This window comes from Panthera onca, chromosome E3 (genome assembly GCF_046562875.1).
Source record: "Panthera onca isolate mPanOnc1 chromosome E3, mPanOnc1 haplotype 2, whole genome shotgun sequence".
Classification (NCBI taxonomy): domain Eukaryota; kingdom Metazoa; phylum Chordata; class Mammalia; order Carnivora; family Felidae; genus Panthera; species Panthera onca.
The window spans coordinates 4,322,510-4,350,501 of NC_138354.1; the positions used below are offsets into that span (position 1 = coordinate 4,322,510).

General features: G+C 60.4%; 2 protein-coding genes across 3 annotated transcripts in view; one reads left to right on the forward strand and one right to left on the reverse strand.

The window, feature by feature from the left end:
- The first annotated feature begins 394 nt into the window (after nt 1-394).
- Nucleotides 395-10,019, forward strand: FSCN1 (fascin actin-bundling protein 1). Its single transcript, XM_078440424.2, has 5 exons — nt 395-1,363; nt 7,466-7,622; nt 7,738-7,859; nt 8,106-8,273; nt 8,638-10,019. The coding sequence occupies exons 1-5, from the start codon at nt 532-534 to the stop codon at nt 8,838-8,840; spliced, it is 1,482 nt and encodes a 493-aa protein (XP_078296550.1). The 5' UTR covers nt 395-531; the 3' UTR covers nt 8,841-10,019.
- A 12,496-nt stretch (nt 10,020-22,515) lies between these two features.
- RNF216 (ring finger protein 216) overlaps nt 22,516-27,992 on the reverse strand; it is a 144,979-nt gene continuing 139,502 nt past the window's right edge. For both annotated transcript variants that reach the window (XM_078439896.2, XM_078439897.2), the window contains exons 16-17: nt 26,068-26,137; nt 22,516-25,425 (exon numbers count right to left, since the gene is read on the reverse strand). In XM_078439896.2, the coding sequence (XP_078296022.1) occupies nt 25,106-25,425; nt 26,068-26,137 (390 nt within the window). In that variant the 3' untranslated portion in view covers nt 22,516-25,105. The remainder of the gene's footprint in view (nt 25,426-26,067; nt 26,138-27,992) is intronic.

Genomic DNA, 27,992 nt, shown 5'->3' on the forward strand with positions numbered 1-27,992 from the left:
TCCGGACCGCCTCCACCCAGTACTGATGTGTTCTGTGGCCTCTGCGGTCTCTGTCACAACCTCAAACCCGGCCCGGCCCGTCCTTCCTCCCATCTAGGCTTGGGATGGAGGCGGGGTGGGGGTGGGGGTGGGGGTGGGGGGGCTTCGAGGGGTCCCGACCTCTGGGTAGATCCTCAGGCTGCGGCACTGCGGGGGCGGGACCCTGGCACTGGGGGGAGCGAGCCGAAGCGGGGACGCAGCAGAGGCCTGCCGCGCAGGAGGTGAGGGGACGCCGAGCCTGCCAACCGCGCCCCTCCGCGCGCTCCCTGCGCCCCCTCCCCGCGCCGAACCCCGGGGCGGGCCGGGGGCGGGGCCTCGCGGCGCTGACGTCACCCCGCCTAGAAAGGGGCTCGCGCGCCGCGGGCCGGCTTTGTGGAGCGCTGCGCAGGGTGCGCGCCGGGCCGCGGCCGTGAACAAAGGAGCAGGGCGCCGCCGCGGGGACCCGCCACCGACCTCCCGGGCCGCGCCAGGGCCCTCCCGCCCGCCGCCACCATGACCGCCAACGGCACTGCCGAGGCGGTGCAGATCCAGTTCGGCCTCATCAACTGCGGCAACAAGTACCTGACGGCCGAGGCGTTCGGGTTCAAGGTGAACGCGTCGGCCAGCAGCCTGAAGAAGAAGCAGATCTGGACGCTGGAGCAGCCGCCCGACGAGGCGGGCAGCGCGGCCGTGTGCCTGCGCAGCCACCTGGGCCGCTACCTGGCGGCGGACAAGGACGGCAATGTGACCTGCGAGCGCGAGGTGCCGGGCCCCGACTGCCGCTTTCTCATCGTGGCTCACGACGACGGCCGCTGGTCGCTGCAGTCCGAGGTGCACCGGCGTTACTTCGGCGGCACCGAGGACCGCCTGTCGTGCTTCGCGCAGACCGTGTCGCCGGCCGAGAAGTGGAGCGTGCACATCGCCATGCACCCGCAGGTCAACATCTATAGCCTGACCCGCAAGCGCTACGCGCACCTGAGCGCGCGGCCGGCCGACGAGATCGCCGTGGACCGCGACGTGCCCTGGGGCGTCGACTCGCTCATCACGCTGGCCTTCCAGGACCAGCGCTACAGCGTGCAGACGGCCGACCACCGCTTCCTGCGCCACGACGGGCGCCTGGTGGCGCGCCCCGAGCCCGCCACCGGCTACACGCTCGAGTTCCGCTCCGGCAAGGTGGCCTTCCGCGACTGCGAAGGCCGCTACCTGGCGCCGTCGGGGCCCAGCGGCACGCTCAAGGCGGGCAAGGCCACCAAGGTGGGCAAGGACGAGCTCTTCGCCCTGGAGCAGAGCTGCGCCCAGGTCGTGCTGCAGGCGGCCAACGAGAGGAACGTGTCCACGCGCCAGGGTGAGTGGGGACGCCGCCCCCCTCCTCTCCCGGTCGGTGCACAAAGCGCACCCCACCCCCGTACCTCCAGCCTCCCGCCCTTTCTCGCCCGCGGCGCTGCTGTGATCCCCAGCGACGTCCGGTGCGCCCCCGCTAGGCGCGCCGGCCACCCCGCCTCGTCGCGGGACGTGCGCTCGGGCCCGGAGGAGGGGGCGAGGGGTGGGGCTTTGCCCATCCTTGCGCGGCGCCGCACACCCCCGCCCCGCGTCGGGGTTGGGGCTCCCCGGGCCCCACGTAGGCGCCGCCCTACGGGCCACCCTCCGACCCCCCACCCCCACCCCCAGCCCCAGCCCCAGCCCCAGGCCTGGAACTCCCCACGCGCGCTGATCCCGCGGATCGCCCTGCCCAGCCCTGCCCAGCCCAGCCCTGGGGGGCAACGCCCATCCCCCCTTTCCTCGTGCCCCTCCCTGGTCAGCTCGAGGGCGAAGATGAGGGTGGCTACACGCTCGGGGCACACCCCCGCCCCCCACGGTCCTCGCAGCGCAGGCGGGATGGGGGAGCCTTTGATCTCCGCAGGGTGCGCCGCCACCTTCCAGCCCTCCAGGCCTTTCTCCACCCCCACTCTCAGCCTCGAGAGGTCGGCCTCTGCTGGGGGGTGCGCCCCTCGTGTCTGCCCTTCCCCCCCCAGCCCCTCCTCCCGCGTCTGCCCCGCGCTCCAGGCCGCGGCCTTTGTGAGCAGGGGGGCGGGCTCCTCCAGAGGGCCCTCCCTCGCCCCCTTTGTCCTGCTCGGTCTCTGCAGATGGGAAAACCAGATGCGGAGGGGCGGGGGAGGGGATCGGTTTTCTGCGGGTCCCCCCTTGCTGAGGACCCCCCGCACCGCCCCCGGTTCTAGTGCCCGGGTCCGGAGCCTCTCCTGGAGGCGGCCTCCCTCCTTGCGCCCCGGTCCCGGGACGGCGTGGCGCCGATGGCCCCCTGCCAGGCACCCACCCCGCCCTGCGCCCGCCGCGCGTCTCGGGTCTGGTGCGCTCTGCGCTGCGGGCGTTCGAGGGCGGACTTAACGTGAGCCGAGAGACCCCAGCCTGGCTCCCTCGGGAGGCCCCCTACCCTCGAATGAACCCATCCCCAAGTGTCCCGCCTGGAACAATTGGCTGCAACTCGATGCGTCCTTTCCCGGGCCTCCCGCTGGCCTGGCCATTTCCTACCGGCCTGCGCGCCAGAAATGAGCCCCCCTCTTCCCTTCTTAGATTCTCCCCCTGGGCGGTTTCTCTTCCTTCTGATGCCCTCGTCCCTCCTTTGGCAAGGAAGACAGTTGGTTCTCTGCAGCCAGAGGCCCCACTGGACGGACCTGTCGGGGGCTGGCTCTGCCGAGTGGGAAGTTGGAGCCCAGCCTCTGGAGATGGCTGGATGGGAGCCCAATCGGTGGCCTCCCCCTGGTAGAGTGGCCTTCCCGGACTTTCTCCTGATAGCCAGCCTCCTGACTGTGGGCTGGGACTGGGGAGAGGGGCCTGCAGCCCCTTGTCAGTGGGGTAGAGGCCGGGAAGGGGAAATGGCTGTTTTGTGCCTGAGTTTGCTTGATTTGGGCAGTAATATTTCAAGGGAACAGATGAGCGGGTTTGGCCCAGAGAGGTGAAGCCATTTGCCCAAGGTCACACAGCAAGTTAGCAGCTTGCAGAACTGGGTCAGTCTGACTACAGAATAGGTGCTTTTCGGGACCCCCTGATACCTCCCAGCCTCCAGGGCACAATGGGCCTCCCCTTTCTGGTCTCACACAGCGTAGGTAGGGCAGGACTCCTCACCTCTTCAGCAGATTTTGAGGCCCTACCAGGTGAGACATGCTGAGGCCTGAGTGGTGAACAAATGAGTGCGTGTGTCCGGACCCTTCCCTGTTGTGGCTAATGTTCTTGTTGGGACATGAGCAGCATCCCAGAGGTGTCAAAAGGCCTGGGGGTCCAGAAAGTATATCAGGATCCCAGATTCAATGGGGGAGGGCAGGGTGGGGGGTTGGTGACTTCTGAAGAGGATAATTGAGCTGACCTGAAACATGAATACAGGTCGTGTGGATCAGGTGTGTGGAACAGTGGTGCCAGCAGGAGGCACAGCTGGTGCAAAGGCCCTGAGGCAGGAAGGAGCAGAAAGCCCAGTATGGCTGGGAAGGAGTTTGTGAGGTTGGTAGGTGGTGGGACTGAAACAGCTGGTGGGGGCCACCATGAGGAAGACCTTGCCCTTGCCCTCGGGGTCGGGAAGAGCTGAGCGAGCCTGGGCAGATGGCCTCTCCTCTTTATTAAGCTTGCTGGCAGCGTTCGGGTGTGATTCAGGCTGATGGGGCAAGGGGAGCCGGAAATTGGGCCAGTAGAAGTGTTGGCTCATCTGTGAGTTTAAAGGTGCATAGAGTTGGGGGAGGGGTCTTTGGGGGCTGAGATTGGGGCTCTTTTGGCCTCAGATCTTGGGGTCCTCCTCTTGTTCTCGTGTTAGCTGACCCCGGGGCTTCCCGGTGGGATGGAGGGTGACCGGAGGACCCGGAGCCGTTTGGGGGTGGGGGGCGTGTCTGCGGAGGCCATTTTGGACAGGCCTGCGTGGCAAGGAGGCGGTGTCTGTGCTTCTGACACATGCTGGGAAAAGCCAGCCAGGAAGGAGGAGGATCCGGGGCTTAGCCGGCAGGGGGGATGTGAATCATGTCCACAGGCTTGCACAGGCCTGGCCTGGTGGGGGTGGGGTGCTCCCTGCTGAGGCTGCAGTCTGCTCTCTGGCCTCAGTTTCCCCACCTGCTTGGGCTGCCCCAGGGTAATCCTTTGAGCCAGGCTTTGTCTCTGGGAGGGGGCCGTCTCGGCTACCAGGGAGTGGGGTCCTCTGCCTGAGGACCGATGTGACAGGCAGATGGCCTATGTCCATCCCAGGTGCTCAGAAATGGTGTAGCTGTGACCACGTCCCAGGTGAGGAGCTGGCTTGGGTGGGGCTGGAGGTTGGCAGGGTCTCTGGGGGAGCAGCACGTCACTCCCAGTGGGGTCTCCTGCCGTGCTCCTTAGAAATCTCACCTGCCCCCGACGCCAGCCACACGCTGGGCTGTGCCTCACCGAGGCCCCCCCTTGGTCTCACAGCTCCTTGCCTCTGGCCAGCTGTGCCCTGGGGATGTGCTCGGGAAGTGCCCTGTCCCAGCCACTCAGGGGCACTCAAAAGGCAAGGCTGGCTGGCTGGCTGGCTGAGAAAGGGCTGGCCAGGTTGGGCTTCGCAGGATGTGTGAGAGCTCTCCTGAAGAGGCGGGACATGTGAGGTAATTCAGGCCCTTGTTCTTGTGCAAGGATGGAGGCAGGATCTGAAGGGGTCAGGTGGTGGTAAGAGTGACCAGAAGGTGGGGCGGGGGGAGCGGAGTCTCCCAGCCCCCGCAGCCTTAGCAGTCCCCAAATTCGCCTGGCCTGTCCGAAGTGGACACTCCCCAGCACCCCATTCAGGTTAGCGGAGGGGACTGGGAAGCCCTCTCTGAGCTACCTTAGAGAATGGCTCAGAGGCTGGAGACAGGGAAAGCCATGAGGCAGAGGGCCGGGCAGGGCTGGGGGAGGCAGGAGACGGGCTTCTTTGAGCCCCCACATCTGCCTCCCCGGGGCTCCTGCGGGTCTGTGACTCAGGTTTTCTGTGCTGCTGCTGCTGTTGATGAAAAGAAAAATCCCGAAGAAAACCCTGTTCCCATAGTAACCCAGCTCTAATTAGAGACTCCAAGGCCAAGCGGGGCCTTTCCCGTCTGGGCAGGGCCTCGGAGCCAGGAGGGGCCCCGCTGGATGTTGGGGAGACGAATCCCTCCCCCACCCCTTCCTTTTGGGGTTGGAGGACGCTTTTGGTAGACAGAGGGAGACCGAGGCTGAGTGAGGGGAGGGCACTTACCCCAGGGTGCCTGGCCCCCACTTTGGGTGGCTCCCCTGCTGGCCTAGGCCCTTCCAGGACTGCACACAGCCAGCTGATGGGGTCTCAGTAACCCAGTGGCCGGTGGCAGCTGTGTGCCCCGGGCAGCGACGACCCAGCGGAGCCTCCCGACTTCTGCGTTATCTCCGGAAGGCTGGCAAGTGCCTCGTTTATCTGCAAGGCTGTATTAAGATGAGCCCTTTGAACCAGCAGATTTGACTTCTAACCCAGGTCCCTTCCCTGCTCCCTTCTGCCCCTCTTTCTGGGGATCTCCCTCTGTCTTTCCTGCTGTTGGAGCGTGCCTGGAGGGCTTTTACTCTCCTCTGTTCCCTCCTTCCGGTCAGCCAGCCAGCGCAGGTACCCTGGGCAGGTGGCCGGGGCGGGCTCACAGGGCCCCTTCTGCGGCAGTGGGGGTGGGGCAGGTCGGCCGCTTTCGGGGACTGCAGCCCCAAGTGGTGCTCCTCCCCTGAGTGGCCCTAGGATGGTCCCATTCTTGGTGGCCCGGCTACCCAGGGGGCCCAGTCCGTGCTGACCCTTATCCTCACCCATTGCTTTACTGGGGGTGTGATGGTGGATGGGGCTCATTACCTGCCTCGCGGCCGTCAGCAGATCCCCAACATCAGGGCTCTGCGGGCCCGGGGGGGCCTGGAGGGTGGAGCCCAAGGGGTTCCAAGAGGATCTATTTCAGGGCCCTGGGTCCGCCAGGCCACACAGAGGGAATGGCTGGAGGCCCGTTTGCCCCCTTCCCCTCCTCAGGACTCAATACTCCTCACCAGGACTCAATACTCCTCACCAGGACTCAATACTCTCCCTCTGGGTGACCTTGGGCAAGGACATACCACCTCTGTGCCTCAGTCTCCCTCTTTGTGGAGGTGAACGTCCCCTCCGCCTGGTGCTGATGTGGGTTAAGACAGGCTCACACCCTGGGCACCTGGGGGGCTCAGTGGGTTAAGCGTCCGATCTCGGCTCAGGTCACGACCTCACCGTTCCTGGGTTCGAGCCCTGCTTCGGATTCTGTGTCGCCCTCGTTCTCTGCCCCTCCCCCATTTGTGCTCTGTCTGTCTCTCTCTCTCTTTCAAAAATAAATAAGCATTAAAAAAAGAAAATAGGCTCACACCCTTCAGGCCCTTCACTTGGTGGCAGAGAGCTAAGGGTGGGTCCCGGCCGGGGGTGGGGGTGGGGGTGGGGGTGGGGGAACCGGGGCTCCGCCAGCCACCAGCCTCCATCTGCCCCTCTGAAGGGACAACTTACCGTCCACCAGTGTGGTCCCGTCTTCCCTAAGGTGTCGGGACCCAAACGGTGACCCACTTGTGAGCTCTGAGTCTGGGCACCAGCAGGTGGGGCAGATGTCTCTGCTGTTGGGTTTGTTCGAACCCAGGCGCTTGGGGAGTGTGAGTTCGTTCTATTGGGGCCGCATAGCTTGCTTCCGGGCTGCAGGGCGTGGGAACACTGGAAGCTCCCTCTGGTCACATCAGGTGCTTTGGGGACAGGGACACGTGTGCAAAGATGCTGCCAGATCACCTGCAGGTCGAGATCGGTGGCAGGCGCGCACTGAGGTGGAGAAAATGCCTGTGTCTGCACAGGGGGGACAGGCAAGGAGGGTGACTCCACCCGCCGTGCCCGGTGCGGTCTGGGGCGCGGGGGCGTGGGAGGACCGCGTGGGACTTCACTTTTACGAGTTTTGTAAATTCTCTGAAAGGAACGTGAGGTCGCTCTTCTGTTTTCCTATTAACTTGGACATATTCAGAGGCACGGGGAGGCTACGATGTCTCGATTTCCCTCAGGTGCCACAGTCTGCCATCTAGCTCCATCTGTCCCTTTATTCGTTGTTTTTGGTTGTAGGGAAAGCAAATCCCTGGCCTCGGGGCATTTCGTCTCGAGCTGTTTGTGTCTGAAAAACGAGGCCATTTTCCTACATAACCGCAATATCATGAACCGTAATTAATCCTTAATATTTAATCCTGGGCCGCGTTAAGGTTCTCCCGACTGGCTCAAGAATGGCTTTTTGCAGATGGTTTGTCGGAAGGTATCACTTGTATAATCAGAGGACATGATGCCAAGACGGACGTGGCCGGCCTCGGTCCCTGCCTGGCCCTGCCTGGGGTCTTGGGTTCTGGCCTCTGCCGTCGAGGCTGAGGGGTCTCCGCAGCCCCGCCGTGTTGGTGTGTGAGGGCAGGGCTGTGGGTCAGCCCGAACTGGGGTCCCCGTGCCAGTCGGAAGCTCTCCCCGCAGGTATGGACTTGTCAGCCAATCAGGACGAGGAGACCGACCAGGAGACCTTCCAGCTGGAGATCGACCGCGACACCAAAAAGTGTGCCTTCCGCACCCACACGGGCAAGTACTGGACGCTGACGGCCACCGGGGGCGTGCAGTCCACTGCCTCCACCAAGTGAGTCCCTCCCCCCCCCCCCCCCCAACCACCCCGCACCCAGACCGGCCCTCTCTGTTGGGACGGGGCCGGGGACCCGGGGCGGCCTTGCCTGACCCTGCCCTGTCACCCCCAGGAACGCCAGCTGCTATTTTGACATCGAGTGGAGTGATCGGCGGATCACACTGCGTGCGTCCAATGGCAAGTTTGTGACGGCCAAGAAGAACGGGCAGCTGGCCGCCTCGGTGGAGACAGCAGGTAGGTAGTCCCTCCCTGGTTCCCCGGAGGGTCTGCCCACCTCCTAGTCACTCCCCGGCACCGCACCACCCCCCCCCAGGCCCGCCCCCTGCTGGGTCTCACCCTAGGGCTGATTTGCCCGGGGACCCCAGAGTCCCGCCCTCCCTCTCTGAGCCACACCCGGATCATCCCAGCACCCCCCCCCCCCCCCCGCCCCCGCCCCGCCCCCGCCATGAGGCTCACCGCCCTTCCCCCTTCCTGGGCCAGGGGACTCGGAGCTCTTCCTCATGAAACTCATCAACCGCCCCATCATTGTGTTCCGCGGGGAGCACGGCTTCATCGGCTGCCGCAAGGTCACGGGCACCCTGGATGCCAACCGCTCCAGCTACGACGTCTTCCAGCTGGAGTTCAGTGACGGGGCCTACAACATCAAAGGTGGGTTCTCCGGAGGCGGGGTGGCTCAGTGATTTGGCTCTGGGGACAGACATCCTGTGGCCGCCAGGCCCTTCCCTCTTCTCTGTGTAGGAGGGGGGCTCCCCGGCCCACCCCAGAGTGGACTCCCTCGCTCCACCAGAGCGAGAGGCGGGGTTCTGGAAAGGGTGGGCCGGGAAGGTGTCGCACACCTGAGCTGTGGGACTTAAACCCCGGGTGGGGGGAAGGGGCGCGGACCCCTGTCCAGCGGGGGGGGGGAGGGAGGCTTAGACACAGAGGTCACCCCAGTTCCGGAGGTGGTGATTGGCGTGTGGGGAGCCGGCCCAGCATGGGACCTGATGGGCCTCGCCCCCACCCCCCACCCCAGACTCCACAGGCAAGTACTGGACGGTGGGCAGTGACTCCTCGGTCACCAGCAGCAGCGACGCCCCCGTGGATTTCTTCTTCGAGTTCTGTGACTACAACAAGGTGGCCATCAAGGTGGGCGGGCGCTACCTGAAGGGGGACCACGCGGGGGTCCTGAAGGCCTGCGCCGAGACCATCGACCCCGCCACTCTGTGGGAGTACTAGCCTGCCGCCCAGCGCCCTGTCCCCGCCCTGCCCAGACCCTTTTGCTAATAACTCTCTTCTCCAGGCGGGCTCCGGTGTCGTGGCAAGTCCCTTGCCTTTCAAACTGGAAACCCAGAGAAAATGGTGCCCCCACCTGTTGCCCCGTGCCTGGTCCTTGGAGGGGATCTCAGACCCCTCTGCCCTCTCCTCTCTGCCATGGGCGAGGCTGGCACCCCTTTCTTCTGACCTCAGACGACTCTGAGCCTTATTTCCTCAAAGTGGCCAAGGAGGGCGGGGGGAGGGTGCGGGGGGCACTGGGAGGCCTTCCTGAGCCCCTGGGCCTGGCTGGGTGTGTAACTGGAATCTTCTGCCCCCTCCCAAGAGCCTCTCCCCACCCGCCCCTTCCCGGGAGCTGGGTGCTTGCCCCCAGCTTATCGGAGCCCCTGGTGCACCATCCCTGCGGCGGGGGGAGGCTGTGGGAGGGGGAGGGGGTGAAAGCAGCGTGCGCTGGCTGCTGGCCCCTCTGCACCCGCGGCCTGCCCGTCTGCCCCCCGCTGTGGTCTGGGGCCCTGCCGTCTTCTTTCACCCTGGCCTGACTGGAAGCAGAAAATGACCAAATCAGTATTTTTTTTTCTTTTTTTTTGAAACGAAACATTACTGCCAGAGGCGCCCAGGCAAGCCTGGTTGGCAGCCACGAGTGATCTTCAAGGGGTCTCGTGGGGGATCTTGAATCGGCATCTCCGGGCCTCGCAGCCCTACTTGCTTGCTAGTCGTGGGGGGCGGGGGGCAGGGTGCTTCCCTGAATCCCAAACCCGCCCCTACCTCCTCGGGGCCTCTCGCTGGCCCCCTCCCTCCTGCCTGCCCTGGCCTGTGTCCCCATCTGGTGGTGCTGAGTCCCTCACCGCCTCAGCCAGAGCCCCCGGTGTGATCGGTGCTCCCTGTCCGACTGGACTCCTTGGGTCTTGGGGTGGGATGAGGTTGGGCGGCACCCTCCATCGGGAGCCTCCCGGGGAGCCCCGAGGCCCTTGGCTCCCGGCCCTGCCCCCTGCCAGCCCCCCACCCCCGGTTCATCTCTGCCATGCATCTCACTCTGGGTGTCTTGGTCTTTTATTTTTTGTAAGTGTCATTTGTATAACTAAACGCCCATGATAGTAGCTTCAGACTGGAAAGCAAAATAAAATAATGCGTGTGCAGCCCTGAGCTGGCCCGTGTGTGTGTGTATGTGTGTGTGTGTGTGTGTGTGTGTGTGTGTGTTGGGGGTGCAGGCGGGTGGGGCGGACGGGGCCCAGGGTCCGATGGGTGGTCTGAGCAGCCTGGCTGCCTCCAGGAGTGGAGGAGGGGGCCCTGTGAGGGATGGCCTCTTACTTACCCCAGAGATCTGCCTGAGGCCACCAGGGTCCCAAGCAGGTAGCGGGAGCTCCTGGGTGGGGAGGTGGCTCAATCTGGTCCCACAGTTTCCTGCCTCCAGTATTTGTGAGGCCCGTTCAGGCCTGCACCGTGAGTTGGGCCCGTGGGCTTAGGAGGTCGAGGTCAGGGTAACACGAACCCATAGATCCAGCTTTCTCCTGCCTCTAGAGATGCCCTTGACTACAGCTTGGAGGACTGGGGCCCTTGGCCGCCCTCTTCTACTGCATAGGCCTTGTGTGGATCCATCAACACCCCCAAACGCTAGGCCTTGCAGAGGCTGGGATTTCGCGGTCCGACGGGCCCTCTGAGGATGGGCACAGATAGAGACAGGTGCAGGTACTGGGAGCAGGTGGCCGGATGGGCTAAGCTGGGGGGAGGGAGGCGCCAGGTTGGGTCCCTACATCAAAGCAGGCTCAGCCCTGGAAGTTGGGGGACACTTCTCCATCTGGCACACCGGAAGCTGATGAAGTGTCCAGCCCTGAGCCCACCCTGCGTTCTCGGCCCCTGGCAGACCCCCCATCTGGCCAGCCCTGCAGCGACTGCAGTATATCACTTAACCCAGAACTTCCCGAGGGTAGCGCCAGCTCCCATCTTACAGAGAAGACTGAGGTCCAGAGCAGTCAGGCACAGCCTTGCGGGTGGAGCACGGCGCCCTGTGGGTGTCCAAGGAGCAGAGGATGGATGCGGACACTGGGGGCGTGCAGCGTAAGGGCCTGGGACCGCTGGGGTGAGGGGGCTGGAGCCGGCCTCGCCGCCAGAGGGCTCAGCGGAAGCGCTGATTGGCTGCTGGTGACGAAACTGGGAGGCGGGCTGTGATTGGTGGTTCCTGGAGGCGGGAGTCTCGAGATTGACAAGGGCAGATGGCAGCCACAAAGGGATGTTGGGGCCCCAGCGGGGTCCTGGCGACCGGTCCCCCCACCCCTGTTAAAACCAGGCTGGAAGCCAGAAAAGTCTCAGTGACATGGAAGGGACAGATGAATCTTCCGGATCCAAGCTCTTCCAGACCACGGGGGAGGGGGTGGGCGGGGGAGGCACACTGAGAGGGGTTGGGGTGGGGTGCAGGGGTTCCAGTTGGGCACAGCTGTAGATCCTGCTGGGTGAGGTGGCTCGAGCCCCGCCCACGGACCAGGAATGAACTGCCCTGGAATGACACCAGGGTCCGCTCCCGGAATCCCAGCCTCGTCCCTAACCAGACAAGCTAGGCACAGATTCCGAATTCCATCCATTCCACAAAAATGGGCACCTGTCACGTGGCTGCGCATTGTGGGGGCTGTGGGTGACTGAGGCACGCAGTCTGACTGGGGAGATGATCACACTTAGGGAAAGAGGGCATTATAAGGGACAGGAAGGACAGTCTGGGCAGAGGGAACAGCATATGCAAAGGTCCTGTAGGGGGAAGCTAGGCAGGAGGCAGGGTGGAGCCTCCTCGGGTGGGTGGAGCCTCCTTGGGTCCTCCCTGAAGAGTGGGTTTGAACAAGCGAGGGAGGTTGTCTCAGGACCCACCTGGAGGCAATGGGCATCTTCAGAAAGAGATCGATCATCCTGTGGCCTTGCGTGGAGCATGCTGGGGACCACCAGCCTCACTCCTGCACACCCAGGCTCCTCACTTCTGGGTCTTTCCGGGCCTTCGGTTCCCTTCTGTCAGAACCAGCTCTGGGGCCCAGGGTTGAATGCCAGAGCAGGAGACGCAGCTCTCGATCCTGCCAGAAGAACCTTCCTCAGTGTCTCCCCATTGACAAGGGCCTGGCCCCATCACATGCGATCCCACATACACGTGGACTTATGTACATGCATGGGCATGCGTACAGAGTCCTGTGCACACACAAACACACGTGCACTAGAGACATATGTGTGTGCACAGACACAGAAGTGCTCACGGACACACAGATATGAATACAGATACACATATGCCAGCTCCCGGGGAACAATGAGCTGTCCTGAGCTGTCCTGGTCGGTGGGGCCTCTGAGCTTCCCAAGTGTGTCCGCAGCTCAGGCTTCTCCCCTGTTTGTTTCTTTCTTTTTAATTAAAAAAAAAAAAAAAAAAAAAAAAAAAAGGTTTTTATTTATTTTTGAGAGAAGGAAGATGGAGTGTGAGAGGGGGAGGGGCAGAACGAGAGGGAGACACAGAATCCGAAGCAGGTTCCAGGCTCTGATCTGTCAGCACAGAGCCCGACGTGGGGCTCGAGCCCAGGAACCGTGAGATCATGACCTGAGCCGAAGTCGGACGCCTAACCGACTGAGCCGCCCAGGGCCCCTCCTCTCATTTCTGGGGAGATCTCAGAGGAGGACACTCCAGGGCTGGCTGTGCCCTACTTCCTGCAGGGTCAGAGCAGTCTCTTCCTGAATCAGGAGGGATGATAGGTAACCTCCGGTGACCCCACACTGAATCATAATGTGAGGCCCCAGAAGGATCTGGACTCTCTGGGGACCCTCCGTCCTCAGTTTCCCCCATTTGAGCAGTGGGCGATTGGCTCCCTGGCAAGACTGTCCAGATGGAGGAGGGGTTCTGAGACCCCTGGGGCAGCGAAGAGAGAAGGGAACAGATGTGGTCTCCCCAGGCAGAAGGAGGCGTGGAGAAGGGGCCTGGGCAGGGGGAGGAGGGGCGGGGTAGGGTGGAGCGTTTGGCCAGAAGCCCAAGCCTCTTAGTGGGGCCTCTGGGCTTAACCAGGAGGAGGCTCATCCTCCAGGAGGTGTGAATCAGCAAGACAGAAGCTGCGCAGACTTGGGGGAGGGATATGCACTCCCCTCCCCCTCCCTGGGACCCAGGCCTGGCCCCCTGGGAGGGGAGGGGCAGACCCACCTTCCAGGAAGCTCCTGCTGGTGCCAGGCATTGGCAGGTCCTCTGCATGGGACCAATAACTTGATCGTTATTATTATCCTAAGAATCGAGGTGATAAAAGCAAGAGGATGACGTCAAAGGGTGCCCGACCCCAGTCCTTCTCCCCCCAGCCCCGCCCCCAGCCAGGGTACCACCGTTGACTACGTCTTTTACTCTTCTGGAAAACCGGCTGTTACATACAGTACCCACAGATAGCCCTTGCTACGTGCCGGCTACTAGCCCCTTATTCACTCACTGAGTCCTGTGACGGGCTGAGTTGCGTCCCCCTTAAATTCTCACGCTGAGGCCCCAACTCCCAATACCTCACCATGGGATTGTGCACGGAGACAGGGTATTTAAGGAGGTGATTATGAGAGGTCGCCGAGGTGAGCCCCACTCCAATCTGTGTCCTTGTAAGAAGAGGAGATTAGGAGACAAATTTGCACAGAGGGAAGACTGCGTGAGGCCTCGGGTAGAGGCCCCAGCCCAGCCGTGCTGACTGACACCTTGATCTTGGACTTCCAGCCTCTGGAGCCAACTGCCACCGTCCCCATCCATCCCAGCCCTGGGTAGTGGTGCTGAGTCCTGCTCCTCCCATTTATTGGTGCAAAGACTGAGGCGCAGGGCGGTTATGAAACTTGCTCCGGGTGCAGCTGGGATTTATATAGAGAAACATAACCTGTCTGTGCAGCACATAGACGCTCGCGGGATGGGTTCTCCCAGAAACAGACACGCACTCAAGGCCAGGGGGCTTATCTGGGAGGTGACCCCGGGAACAGGGAGGGGGGTACGTGAGCCTGAAGGAGGACGGCAATAGTGTGTGAGCGCCGTGGGCGACCCGGGAGACCCGGATTCACCCCGCAGAGCCTCCCCGCGAGCGAGCGTGCGGGCGCTCACCGGCTGGCCACTTCCTTAGTGGTTACCCTCCAACACTTTGGACTTTGGGGTCAGCTGCAGCCGGGGGTGAGGGGAAGTGAAGGGGAAGCCGGGGTGGGGGACTGTGCGTCCAGGGGGCAGCTGGGGGGGGGGAGACCGGCAGGCCCGTGGTTCACAGCAGCTCTGTGCTGGGCAGGGAGGGGCTACGTGGCAGGGCTGCTCTGGCCTCTGCCGCTGTGCCAAGATGATCAGGACCCCCGTTGGGGTTCTTTTATTGTAATTCAGTAAGGAGATAATTTGGGATGGTGGTAAAATGCACTGACACAGAACTTACCGTCTTCCCTGCTCCGAGTGGCCAGTTCAGGGGCATTAAATACATCCGCCACCACCATCCGTCCTCTAGAACTTTCCATCTTGTTGATTATTTACAAAAATTGTTTTTAAATGCTTATTTAGGGGCGCCTGGGTGGCTCGGTCGGTTAAGCGTCCGACTTCGGCTCAGGTCATGATCTCACGGTTCGTGGGTTCGAGCCCCGCGTCGGGCTCTGTGCTGACAGCTCAGAGCCCAGAGCCTGTTTCAGATTCTGTGTCTCCCTCTCTCTCTGCCCCTCCCCTGTTCATGCTCTGTCTGTGTCTCAAGAATAAATCTAAGCAGAGCAAAACAAAACAAAACAAATAAATGCTTATTTATTTTTGAGAAAGAGAGAGAGAATGTGTGAACAGGGGAGGGGCAGAGAGAGGGGGGGGGGGCATAGAATCTGAAGCGGGCTCCAGGCTGTCAGCACAGAGCCCAACGCGGGGCTCGAACCCATGAACCACGAGATCGTGACCTGAGTCTGATACTCAACCGACTGAGCCACCCAGGTGTCTGCAGAACTTTCCATCTTGTAACATGGAACTCTTGCCCCCGGTTCAACCCCAACGCCCGCCCCTCCCCTGGCCCCCTGGTAAAGTCCATTCTGTGCCAAGGACCTCGGGTCAGTGGAATCTCACAGTGTCTGCCCTTCTGTGACCGGCTTGTTTCCGCGCGGTGTCTGCAAGGCTCATCCACTTGGACCGTGTGCCAGAATCTCCTTCGTTTCTGCGGCGGAGTATAGTGTCCGTGGGAGGGACGGGCCGCCCCACCGCCGGCCGCCAGCTCGCCTCCGCTCTGGCTCTTGGGAGCGCTGCCACCGGGAACACGGGGAGCCGATCTCTCTCCTCGTCCCTGCTTCCCATTCTGTAGGGTCTTGCTGTGTCCTATGGTCATTCAGTCTAGTGGGGTTTTTCTCTTTGAGCAGCTCCATACGGTTTCCCCGCAGTGGCTGCACGTGCACATCCCACATTCCCGACGACAGTGCGCCAGGGCCGCAGTTTACTTTTTTTTGCGCACACGGGATCGAGTGCCCCCAGGGCCCCTTCCCTTCAGGGGTCTCCTGACAAACGTGCGGTTTCCTTACCTGCACAGGCCGACCTCGCTCTGGCTTCTTCACGACCCACCTGACCCACCTCGTCCGCCGCTCACGGACATTCACATCTGTCCCCCTTGTCCTGAGCGGCACACGCTGCTGAATGGAACAACAATAGTAGGCTGGAGTCCCTTTTTTTGTTGGTTTGCTTGTTTGATTAGAGAGAGAGAAAGAGAGGGAGAGAGTGAGCTGGGGAGGGGCGGAGAGAGAGGGGGACAGAGGATCCAAAGCAGGCTTCGAGCTGACAGCAGCGAGCCCCATGTAGGGCTTGAACTCACGAACCATGAGATCATGACCTGAGCCAAAGTCGGACACTCAACTGATTGAGCCACCCAGGCACCCAGGCACTCTGGGGTCACTTGACATTTTGATAGATGTGGCCAGATGGCCTCTCCGCAGCCCCGCCCCAGCCGTGGGTGAGTGTATCTTCCCAGACCTCGACGGAATCGCCCTCGAAGCTTCTTGCCAGGCTGAAGCCTGGGTTTCATGGAGGCAGGAAGTACAAACGTCACCCCGTGTGGGTTAGGGGGTTCGTCTCCGCTAACGGGGAGCACCCAGGCTCGGTGGGGCTTCTCCACCTCGTCTTCCTGCCCACCGCCTTCCTTCTTCCCAAAGCACCACTGGCAGATTTGGGGGGTATAAATAAAAGCCTCCACAACTCTCAGGGCCTCAGATAGAGTCTCCCCCAAGAGCTGGTCCCTGGTCCCCACAGCGGCAGGTGGTGGCCCGGGCTGTGGTCGGCTGCTCTCCACCTGGCCCGAAGGCCTCCCCGCCGGGCTCCCGTCCGCAGACCCGGGCAGCCTGTCCGGGCAGCTTTCTCCTCCTTCGCTCCTCTGCCCTGCACAGCCTAGGCCTCCCCAGGCTCTCATGTCTGTCTCCTTGACTCAGGGAGGCCACAGTCTCTGCCCAGCTTCCGGGTCCCCTGCTGCGGCCCGGAGGCTCTCCTGGAAGGCGTTGGGGAAATCACGGAGTCGCCTTCTCCCGGGATCACTGACTTTGCTCCTGTTGTCCAGCATCTGAAGGGCACTGTCCAGGGAGAGGTAAGCCCCGTCCATCATCCTTGTTCCTCCATTATGGCCAGAAGTGGTGCTTCTGCACCCCAGCCCGCCCCCCTTTCTTAAAACAGCATCACGGAGAGATGACTCACGCATCATATAATTCGCCCACTTAAAGGGTACAACTCAGTGCTTTTGTACCTCACGGATACATGCAGCCGTCACCACGGTCAATTTTAGAACATCTCATCATCTCAGCAAGAAAGACTGTCGTCTTTTAGCTGGCATCCCCTACCCCTCCAGGGCCCCTTCAGCCCTAGGCAACCACTCATCTACTTTTTGAATCTTTGGGTTTGCTGACTCTGGTGGACATCTCACATAAATGGGATCGAACAATCTGTGGCCGCTTGTGTCTGGCTTCTTTCGCTGAGCACCATGTTTTCAGCCACGTTGTAACATGGGTCAGCCCCTTCTTCCCTTTCTATGACCAAGTAACATTGCGTTGTACGGATAGAGTCCTTTTTATCTCTTCATCAGATGATGGACCTTTGGGCTGTTTCCAGTTTTGGGCTACTATGGATAATGCTAAATTGTCACCATATTAGCAAACGTTCTAGGGGAGCATCTCTGTACCCTGAAAACCCCCACTCCGTATCTGGGCCATCAGGACACCTGTAAAATTAGAGCCTGTTGTAGCTGGGAGGGCCATTCGGGTTACCCCTTTCCTTTTACAGATGGGGAAACTGAGGCTCCAGCTAGCAGGTGACTTACCCACCATGACACAGGTGGGAAAACCACTTGCCACATTTTCTGATTCCAAAAACAATTAAGCTGACATTTATGTGGCTTCCGTATGTCAGACTGTGTCCTCACATGCAATAGCTCACTTAACGTCCCACAAACCCCCTTCTGAGGTGGGTATTAAAAAATTTTTTTTTTCATGTTTGAGAGAGAGAGAGAGAGGCAGAGTGTGAGCAGGGGAGGAGTGGAGAGAGGAGACAGAATCCGAAGCAGGCTCCAGGCTCTGAGCTGTCAGCACAGAGCCCGACGAGGGGCTCAAATTCACGAACATTGAGACCATGACCTGAGCTGAAGTTGGACGCCTCACTGACTGAGCCATCCAGGTGCCTCACGAGGTGGGTATTTATAGCCTCGTTTCAGATTTATTCTCTCAACAATGATTCCCTGAGCAGCCTGGACCCAGAACCAGTGCGGGAGACGCACCGAATATTCTCCATGGCAGGAACTGTGGAGAATATTCCATGGTAGGGACCGAGTCTGAGATGGTCAGTGGCGCGTGAAAAGAGAGCCCACGGAGGACCGGGCCTCGGCTCAGAGCCGGGAAATGGCGGAGCTGGGCAGGAACGTTTTTTGGCAACATCCAGCCTCCAGGACGTTCTAGGCTTCCTCTTTGGCCCGGTTCCCCATCAGAGGGGAGGGACGGGAGATGTGTGTGTGGGAGGCATCAGAGTCCCCAGAGGTCTGAGGCTGGGCCGGTTAGGACAGCCGTGTGGGCTGGGGAGCCATGTGGGTCATCCGCTCTGTGCCCCCGTCCAGGCCTGCCCAGGGCCCCAGCGGGGGCCCTCGAAACCCAACAGGGCCTGGGGCCAGGCTGGATCTGATCCTGGGGGTGGGTTCTGGGGTGCCTGGGACAGGGGGCCGCCACCAGCGGGTCGCAGAGACGTGTGCCACCCGCAGAGTGCCCTTCCTTTGAGCTCTGGGCACGTGTTCATCTTCTGGACGCGGTGGCCCTCAGGACTCGTGTGTCTCTCCATGTGAGCTGCTGGGAAGGTGAAGTTGCCTTTAAGGACCCGGCCGGGCCGCCTGGTGGAGACGTGTTTCGGGAGCCCCAGTTCCCGGCTGTGTTTATTTTAACACTGTAGCTTTGCCTCTGCTCCAGTTTGTTTTTTCTGCTTGTTTTATATCATGTGTTATCTTTTTGGTAAGTGGCCTCAATCTCGATAGAAATGAGAAGAGATAGCGCGAGAGAGAACCAGACGTGGGACAGAGAAAGGAAAGAGAGACTACGAGCTGCCTAAAGGCGGCTGCGGCCATCGTCTCCCTGAGGTGACATCCTGGGCACAGGTGCACAGCCTCCCTATCCCAGGCCGTGCACGCCACTTGTCCGGGACTTGGTTCAGGGCAAGCTGGGAACGGCGGTTTGTGGTCCCATCTCCGCTCCCTCACCGGGGTGGCTGGTTTTGACCCCTTGACGGGCCGGCAGGGTCCTCCCCCGGCCTCTCGGAGGTCAGTGCCCTGCTGGAGGGAGGCTCGGGCTACGAGGGGTGAGGCCGGCGGGGGCTGTGGTCTCAGCTGAAGCCCAGCGGGGAGCAGAGCTGCCTGGCTGAGCCCTCGACCCGCAGCGCTGTCAGAATCAGCACCTCGGGGGTGTTCCCAGCCGCCACGGTGGCCTGTGGTTTTCTGCGACGGTAGATGAGAGGCCGGAGAAGCAGGGGCCAGCTGGAACCAGCACCCAGAGGAACCGGAGGAAGGTCTGAGAACGCCCGCGGGTGCACCAGCCATCCCTGGCTGGCAGACACCAGCCCCGCGGTCTCCCCCTGCTTCCCTGGCCTCCGCTCTGCCTGTCCGGAAATCCGGGCACCCTTGGCGCCCTGGTCTGGCCTGCTGTCATCCCCAGCCCTTCAGGACTGGGTCTGCGGTCGGATGCGCCGTCTGGGCTGAGGACGTGGCCCCCCCCACTGCGCCCCGCGCGCCCCGGCCCCTGCTCCCTCAGCAGCCGTTCCGGCGCCTCCTCACTCCACAAGTCCCCACTGGCGTCAGGTCCCCCTGGACTCTCCTGAGCCCCCCGGCACGTGCTCTCACCCGGAGCCCAGGAAGCAGCCTCCCCCACCACCCTCCTCCCCCGGGACTCCGCCAAGGCCCTGCGGTGATTCCCAACACAGCGCTTGATCGAAAAGGCAGATTCCCCGGGAACCCCCAGAATCACGGGCCCCGCAGCCTGCATGTGGACAAGCCAGGAGGACAAGGAGCTAGGTTGTGGCTCCAGTCTCGGATCCGGCCACCATGATGCCTGCCCCATGCCTGGGCCACCCCCACCGCGTCCCCCTGTCCCCACCTGCCTGGCCTTTGAGGTGCACGTTTCTTGTTGTCCAGTTGAACGGCAGGCCCAGGCCAGGTGGCCACCGCCCGGTGCACACGTGAGACTGCACGGGGCACGCGTGCCTGAGATTCCTGCGTGGGGCTTGGGGCAGCCTCACACGCACCACGGCCGAGGGCAGGTGGGGGGGGGGTGGGACCTGCGGAGGGGTGAGGGGCAGCGGGAAGGGGGCCGGACGACAGCGCTCTTCAGGATGAGAGCCTCCAAGCTCTTTTCCCACCTCACGCAATCATCTCAGCCTGACGAAGAGGTGCCGTCATCATCCCCCCCTCAGCGGCAGGCTTAAGTGACCTGCTCGGTTCACGGGGTGCCGCCCAGCACCTGCACAGCCTACTGGACGGCCTGGGGCCTGTGTACCATCCCCCACTTGGGGAAGAGGCAGGCCCAGGTGATCCTGGTGACAGCAGGTGCTGTGGAGGGCCAAGCCAAGCCAAGGTGGCGGTGAGTTCTGGGCTGTCTTCACCAAGATGTGCTGATGAAAGGAGAGGAAGCAAGAAGGGCAACCGCTTTCGACGAAATCCTGACCGAGAGAGAAGACACACAGATGGGGCTTCAGGTGAGCGCCACATCCCCCCAGGGGTCATGAGAAGACACAACAGCAGGCCGGACAGGCGCAGCTGTGCACCAGCTTGCAGCAACATGATCACAAGAAGTCCAAAGAGAAGGCTAACGAGCCTGCGGCAAAAGGTTCTAGAAGCAGCAGCTAAAAATCGTCTTTGGGAAGCTCATACCTGGCTCATGTTCGTGGTGGGTCGCCAACTTGTGGTTGACCGGTCCTGGGAGACATTATATACATCACAGGGCGAAACCACCCCAGAAGGAAATGCATCAAAATATCCCCAGTAGTCACCTTTGGGTCACAAAGCATGTTTGTCTTCGTCTTCACACTTTTCTGTGTTTTCAAGTTCTTTTCTATCTCGAAACGTCTGTAATTGGCAAATGTGTATACATCTCTATCACTTCGAGGACGGGAAAGAAAGTCTGGACCTCACAGTTACAAATGCTTCTAACCTAAATAAAAAGCAGTCCGCTTTGCAGAAAGAGGTGTGCATTCAAGGGGTGCCTCCCTGGGGTCAGATTCCGGGAGAGGGTTCAGGGACCCTGGTGACGAAGGTGTGTCAACGAAGGATGAGAACACCGTCTGGGACTGGTGGGTGGGGGCTGCTCGGTCAAGGAACCTGGAGAGCAATCTAGCAAAAGCCACGGCAATACATACACCATCTTACCTTTTCGTTCACGAGGCTACTACTGGAAAGAAGAGCCACTGAAACATCAAAGGGGGTGCTCAGTGAGGTGTTCGGTGGTGGCAGGAAGTTGGAAGTCCCAGAATTTTCCATCAGGGCGGTACAAAGACCCAGTTAGACCTGGAGGGCACTCCATGGTTAGAAAAGGAGAAAATCAAGTCCTGTGAAAGGTATGGAATCACTGAAAAAAATTTTTTTTTTTTTTTTTTTTACAGAGCCCAACGTAGACTTAACCCTGAGATCAAGAGCTGAGCTGAGATCGAGTCAGACACCCAACCAAGCCATCCAGGCAGCCCATTAAAAAAAAAAAAAAAATTAAGTAGGCTCCATGCCCAACGTGGGGCTCAGACTCACGGCCTTGAGATCAAGAGTCATGTGTTCTACTGACTGAGCCAGCCGGCTGTCCCTTGGGATCAATTTTGTTAACAACCAGGGCGGCAGAGCAAGCGGGTGTGGGAGTGGAATGTGCTGGCAGGAGTGTGGGGAGGAGCAAGAGGACCCTGGTGACGAGGGTGGAGGGTGGAAAAGGTGGCAGAAGACGGGAGCATGGCCATTACCCCTTTGCTTACTGGGGGTGTGGGACAGTTTGTGACTAGGGTGTGGCTGCCAAGTACGAACAATACTGAAAATGTACTGGAATGATGAATGATGAATGATGACAGGGTGGCATGAACTTGTTTAGAAGCTGGGAATGCAGGTAACTTTTGTCTTGGGTTGATTTCAGTGTACTTTTTTCAGAGATGCAAAACAAAACAAAACAAAACAAAACAAAACCAAAAAACAAACAAAACCAAAAAAACAACCCCAAAAGTATCACTCAGTAAAGTTGCAAATGGCAGACAGGACAGACCAGATCATGACCTCGGCCGAAACCGAGTTGGACGCTGAAACGACTGAGTCACCCAGGCGCCCCTAGCCCATGTTTCATTAAAATAATTTTTTTTTGATGTTTATTTTGAGACAGAGTGCAAGCGGGGGAGGGACAGAGAGGAAGACACAGAATCCAAAGCAGGCTCCAGGCTTTGAGCCGTCAGCACAGAGTCCGACGCGGGGCTTGAACTCAACGACCACTAGATCATGACCTGAGCTGAAGTCAGATGCTTAACTAACTGGGCCAGCCAGGTGCCCCAGAGCTTGAATTTTATTAAATCGCTGAGCACGGTTTGAGCCCGTGTGTGCTGAGGTCTGCGGGCCTGGCACGTGGTGGGGGCAGAGGGGGTGCTAGGACAGGCACGTGGCTCCAGAGGACTTGTGGGGGAGGTGGCCCCTGTCAACCAGCTTCCCTGCCCCAATGCTGTCTCATAACGTCGTGTCCCAGTGCTGGAGGACGAGCTTCCTCCCACCTCACCCAACCTTCGCCTGGTCTCACTTGTGCAGGTGGCTCTCCAGGTCAATGGGTGTGGCTTGTCGCCCAGGCCTGGAAGAGGGGATGAGCACATCTTCTGGAAGGGGATTCTGGGCCAAGAAACCAACCAACCAACCAACCAACCCACCCCTTTGTGCCCAACTGGGCCTCCGCAGCCACTCAAGCCAAGGTTAGCATGAGACACCACCCAATGCCTTCTGGGGAGGGGCGGGGGACAGGAAGTGGTCCTTCCCCACGTGGGGCCGGGGCCTCGGGCTCGCTACTCTGGGTTCACACCCTGCGGATCTGCAGCGGCAGCTGGAGGTCAGCTCCCAAGGGGTGGGGAGCCGTGTCACCCTAGACCCGGACACTCCCCAGGACCCTGCCACCCGCCCACGCAGCCCCTGTGATTTCACCACGCGAACGGACAAAACCAGAGGGGACATAATGCACAAACATTTATTTACAAAAAGTCAAAGTTACATATGGTACAAGCTTTTTACACACAGTAGTTTAAACAGAATTCTTATGTGTTTTTACTACCGGAAGGTAAAGAAAAGAATTTAATAAACTAATCATTTCTGCTATTTTTATACAAAGTGACAGGTCATGCACATTTTTTTTTAAAGTTTTAAAATCTTTTGCTAAGTGCAAATACTAGATTCCTCTCTCCAGTTTAAGGCAAGTAGAACGGGACTGTCGCCGGGCAGTCTCTCGTCTGGGGGAGCAAACACTGTGGCCCAGAGAGGGGAAGGTGTCAGGCTGCCTCTGGGATTCCTGCCTGTCCCCGAGACCGGCTGATCTCTGGGGGTTTCCTGCCATCACACCTTGCAGCCACTTGCCGGCCCGTCAGAAGGGCCTGCTTTCCCCCAAACCATCACTAGTGCAGACTGCTTCTCAAGAAACCTGGGGTCCTCTGGGACACAGGCACCTAGAGGGACACTTCGCGGACAGGTGGGGACTCACGCCAGTGTCAGAACTTGTGGCAATGACCTTCCCCCAAACAGCAATCGGGCTCCTGCAGACAGGGGAGCCACTCCACAGTCCAGCTCGAGGAGGAACGTTAGAAACCAGGCACCCTCAGTTCAGAACAGCAGGAATGGACCCCTAACAGCTGCATATGGTGACAAACAGCCAAGAATTCATCTCAAAGGAACGTGGTGCTTGGCCTTGGGAGGAACCAGTTATTCTGGTCTCTCCCCCTCTGTGCCAGCACCTCCCATGCCAGGTTCCGGTGGACTTGCTGGATGGCGGTGTCAGGGGCAGGCCACCCACCCGGAGCCCCCTTCCCTGGGCTAGAGGGCACAGGGGGGCTGGCTCATTCCCTCCTTGGATGAATTGGCTCCGGGGGCCTAGGACATTCTGGTGTGTCCTGGGGTCACCCTCCCCATTTGGTGGGATGTCTGCTAGAAGCTCACTGCTCTGAGACCCTCCCTTGGGGATGCACAGAGAACATGTTTTTAAGGTACTTTAATCCTGTCACCTGTCACCCTTGGCGCAGCTCTCCCAAGGCACGGTCGCTCAGGCTACCAGCAAGGCAGAGGCAGCCTGACAGGGGCTCCCGGCGGCGCAGACCTCTCCTCGTGCGCCCCGATGACGGTCTGCGAAGCCCTGGCCTGGAGGAAGCGCAGGAGGAAGAATGGGCAACTTAGCAGATTTCTCCCCAATTTAACCCTTGAAATACAGGAGACAGTGATGGCGGTGGATGACCCTGGGGCACGGCCTGCACGGAGATGGGGGACCGGCCATTAGGCTCACCCTGCTGTCTGAGGTCTGTGCACACACGCCGGGAACCCCAAAGCCATCAGACATATAGTGACGGCGACAGAGACCAACACTGGGGAGCCAGGCAGGGCCGCCCCCCACAGAGGCCTGTCTCTGCATGCGGGCAGGGTGGGAAGTGGCGCCCAGCGGTGAACAGGCAGGGCCCCCACGCTGGACTCCGCTGGCCTCAGGCGGAGGCAGCTCCGAGGATGGGTGCCGGTGTAGCCTGGGTCGTCTGTCCCCCTGCTGAAACCCACTGCCGCCACCAGACCTCAGGGAGAAGGTGCTCACTGCCGGGCTGGTGGCGAAGGAGGCTTCCCGACAGCTGGGCTGCCCGGGAGGGCCACCAAACCCGTCAGGGTTGCTTCATAAAGATGTTCTGTCTGGCGAGCGTCAGGACCGTCCCGCCCTCACCGGCCGCCTGGTGTGGGTGACAGACTGGACTCTCCAGAGACTGAGCGAGAGAAACTCTAGTAGGCCACAGAAAACCCAATAAGTTCAAAGCGAGTAAATGGCAAATATTTTAAACTACAAAACAGAACAGACAGCACGAGACAGCTCTCTGTGGTCTCAACTGAGTGGTCCAAGGTCAAAGACCCCTGAACAGTCACGGTGGTGGTGGCCTGGGGTTCTGGATTCGGGGGGACACGGCCCACAGCCTCCCCACCCTGAGCGGTGCTCCCAGGCCCGGGGACTCTGGTGGCTCTGCCCCCACTTGATGGGACCAAGTGGCTTGGAGCAGCAGGGCGTACCTCTCTCTGGGTGGGCTGTGGTATTGGGGTGGGGCGTGACGGTGGGGAGGGAGAAGAGAGCCTGGCTTCCGGGACGTGGTTCAGGTGGCCCGGCTCTCTCCAAACCGTAGGAGTTGCTGCGTCAGTTTTACGACGCTTCAGGCTGCACTGTGGTCAGGAAGGCCTACGTGGTTAGGGGAGACACTCTGTAGTCGGCCGGGGGAGGGGTGGAGGCAGACACCACCCTGGCCCCAGCAGGGCCTGGACTAACCGCAGAGATGGGCTGCCCGGTGGGGAGGGTCCCTGCACTGGCCACTGGCATGGTGGGACACTCTGGGGAGGTTTCACTGCCCCCTTCTCTTTGGCCCCGTAAGTGCCAGGCTGGTCCTGTTACAGGTGCCTGGGGGCAGTGGCCCTTCCCAGGAAGGAGCAGGAAAAAACCCGGCCCATCTTTTCGAGAGCCCAGTCCATCATGCCTATTTGACAGGCACGGCCCCGGGAGTGCGGCGGGCTCCCCGGACGAGACAAGGCCGCGGGCGGTCAGAAGCGGCGCCGTGGCTGGGGGCCGAAGTGCATGGGCAGGTTGTGCTCCAGCGGCACGTGGACGGGCGCGAAGTCATAGTTGACGCGCACGTTGGGCAGGGGGGGCACGTAGGGCGCCGGGACGGGGCCCATGTTGAGGGGGAAGTTGTTGAACACGGGCCGGACAGGCGGCAGAGGGAAGGGTGGGTGCACGAAGGCGTAGGGTGGGATCTGTGGCTGGTGCAGGTTCTGCGGGACGGGCCTCGGCAGGGCTTCGATCCGCTGGACTTTCTCTGGAGGCTTCTCCAAGGGGGGCCCGATGCGTTTGAAGGTGTTCTCTGAACAGGAAATGGGATTTAGTAGAGGAGACAACGAAAACCCACGGTGCCTGTGTGCGGGGCGGGGCCGGGCCTGCTCATCTCAACCTCCATCCTGCCTGCCCCAAGCGGGAGGCCGAGGGCCTCGAGAACGGAGCGAGGCCAGGAACATCTGACCTTCAGCGTCATCCTTACCGTGGACACGGGAGGGTGGCCAGGCCACAGTAAGGCCGATTAACGTGTACATCCACCTCCCGCCCCTGCTGTCTGAGCGAGTGTTGATTCGGTGATCACTCTGGAAGGTGGAGGATCGACTGAGCTCAGACCAGGTGGAGCTTCTGTGAGCGCCTTTCCCTCGGAGCTAGGGCCCGGACGGCCACTCCCAGAAACTCCCTTTCTTTTCTTTGTGACCTCAGTGAGGCCAGGGTGGGCCTACCGTCTTTTTGGTCTGGCGTGGGTTCCTTCTGTCTGCTTCCTAAGCCCAAACCCACCCTTGGCACCCCCTGATCGAGGGCATGCGGGAACCCTCCTACGTTCCCGCAAGCAGCCGGGGGCCCGGGCAGAGCGTGTCCGCGGCCACCCGAGGGCCAGCTGTGGAGGTCCCCCCGCCCCTGTGCACACGGACCGGACCTGGCGTGGGGCCCGTGCTGGGGGAGCGCTTGCCTCCGTTCTTTCTCTTCTGCTCTTCTTCAGCCTCCTTCTGGATCTCCTCAATTAGCTTCTCATCGTCTTCCTAGAAGAATAACAAGAGGGTGAGCTTGCTCCCAATCGGCTCCTTGCAGCAGCACAGAGACCCCGCTGGGATCCGGGGAAGGCCAGCTCACGGCCAGTCAGCACCACTCACTGCCACACCCCAAGGGTCTCCTTGCTCGGTCAGTGGGTGCCGCCGCCGCCACGGGGAAGCCCACCCGGAAGGCCTAGGGCGAGGCCGAGAGCTGCTTTTTTGTTCAGTCACCTGTAAGGCAAGCAGACGAAGGACTCTCCGCAGCTTGGGGCGGGCAGACTGATAACCCAAGGGCTGGGGAAGGGGGCGAGCGTGGGTGGGCCGGGCCCGAGGAGTTTCAGATCCGGTCTATGAACTCCGAGTGCAGCGGCCCTTCTGTACAGAGCCTGACAGTCTTGCCGATTCCCTGACCGCAGGTGGACGAATCCTCAGGCCGGCAGAGCCCTGAAGCTGGCGGGCTGCAGAGGCCGGACTGCTTGCCGCCAGTGGAACGGTGGCTGGGGGTGGGGCTCGCACGTGGGAGGAAGGGCACAGCAGTTTTTGAGCATGATGAACGGAGTGGCGTATCATCAAATGCACGGGTTTGAACGGAATGAACTTGGTTCCTAGGGTCTCCCGGCTGCTTCTCCATGAGTCAGGTACAGTCAAGTTGGGAAGAAGTGTAAGGAGGGCACTGGTGCCCACTCTGGGGGCAGGAAAGCAGAGGAAACCGCAGGACTCGGGAAGCGTTTCCTAGACCAGGCACCGAGCCTCCCCCGTGGCCAGGTGTATCCTGGGTTGGAGAGATCTCGGCGATCGCTTTGGATTTTTCATGCTGATCTGAGGCTCTGACCGACTAAACACTGCGTGTTTACTTAGCACATTCATGTCCCAGCCAGGACAGCACTCGGGGATTTCACCAGCTACGAACCCTCAAAGATTTGCGAGTCGGGAAGATCACTCCATCAGCGTGTACCAGATACCTCCTAGTGTTAGACATCGTTCTTAGTGCTGAAACTTCTGATCAACAACGAGACTAAAAGTCACACTGCTGGAATGACTAAATCGCTACGTCATATATTCCCTTTAGTAGATAAAACATTTTAGGACAGTCACAGGAGTCCGTGTGCTCTGTGGGCAATCGTGAGAGGCCCTATTAAATTCACTCACACTCTCCCACCCTCCGATGCTGAACGGCGGACCGAACTCAACGGTCTCGAGATTCTTTCCAATTCTGACATTTGGGAATTTTTAACATACGACCGAATCTTTTTCAGCCTCACCCTGCCAGGTGTTCTGAGCAAAGCAAGAGGAAGAGGAGAGGTAACAAAGGTTAAGTTCCCATCACGCCCGTCGTCAGAAGCTGCCAGGTGCTCGTGCATATCAGAGAATCGTCCGACCCGGAGGAACCCTCACGGCATCATGTCCGGCTCCCCGGTAACACACCCACACACACACACAAATTCTCCATAAAAACCCCAAGACGTGGTCATCTAGGCTCTTTGCGAACACTCCAAAGCAGGGAACTTAGTACGCTACAAAGTAACCACTGAGCTAACCCACACAGAGGGCTCCGACAACAGAGTTCAGTGGGCACAGTTTGAAGGTTTCTGTGTGACTGTAAAAATAAATTCTACCAATTATCTACATTAGGAGCTGACACACCTTTTAATTTTGGTGCCAGTGCAAGGCCCATGAAAAAAAGATTTTTAATCTAAGAAAAAAGAAAAAAAAAAAAAAAGAAAAAACAGAGAGGAAGCGATCCAGAAAACACAAATGGAAGGGCAGCCACCGAGTGGCTGGGAGCAGGCTCTCGAACATCCGAGTCGCCACACCTCATCTGTAAAGTGGGCTGTTGTAAGGACTGAGTGAGCACCAAGTGTGT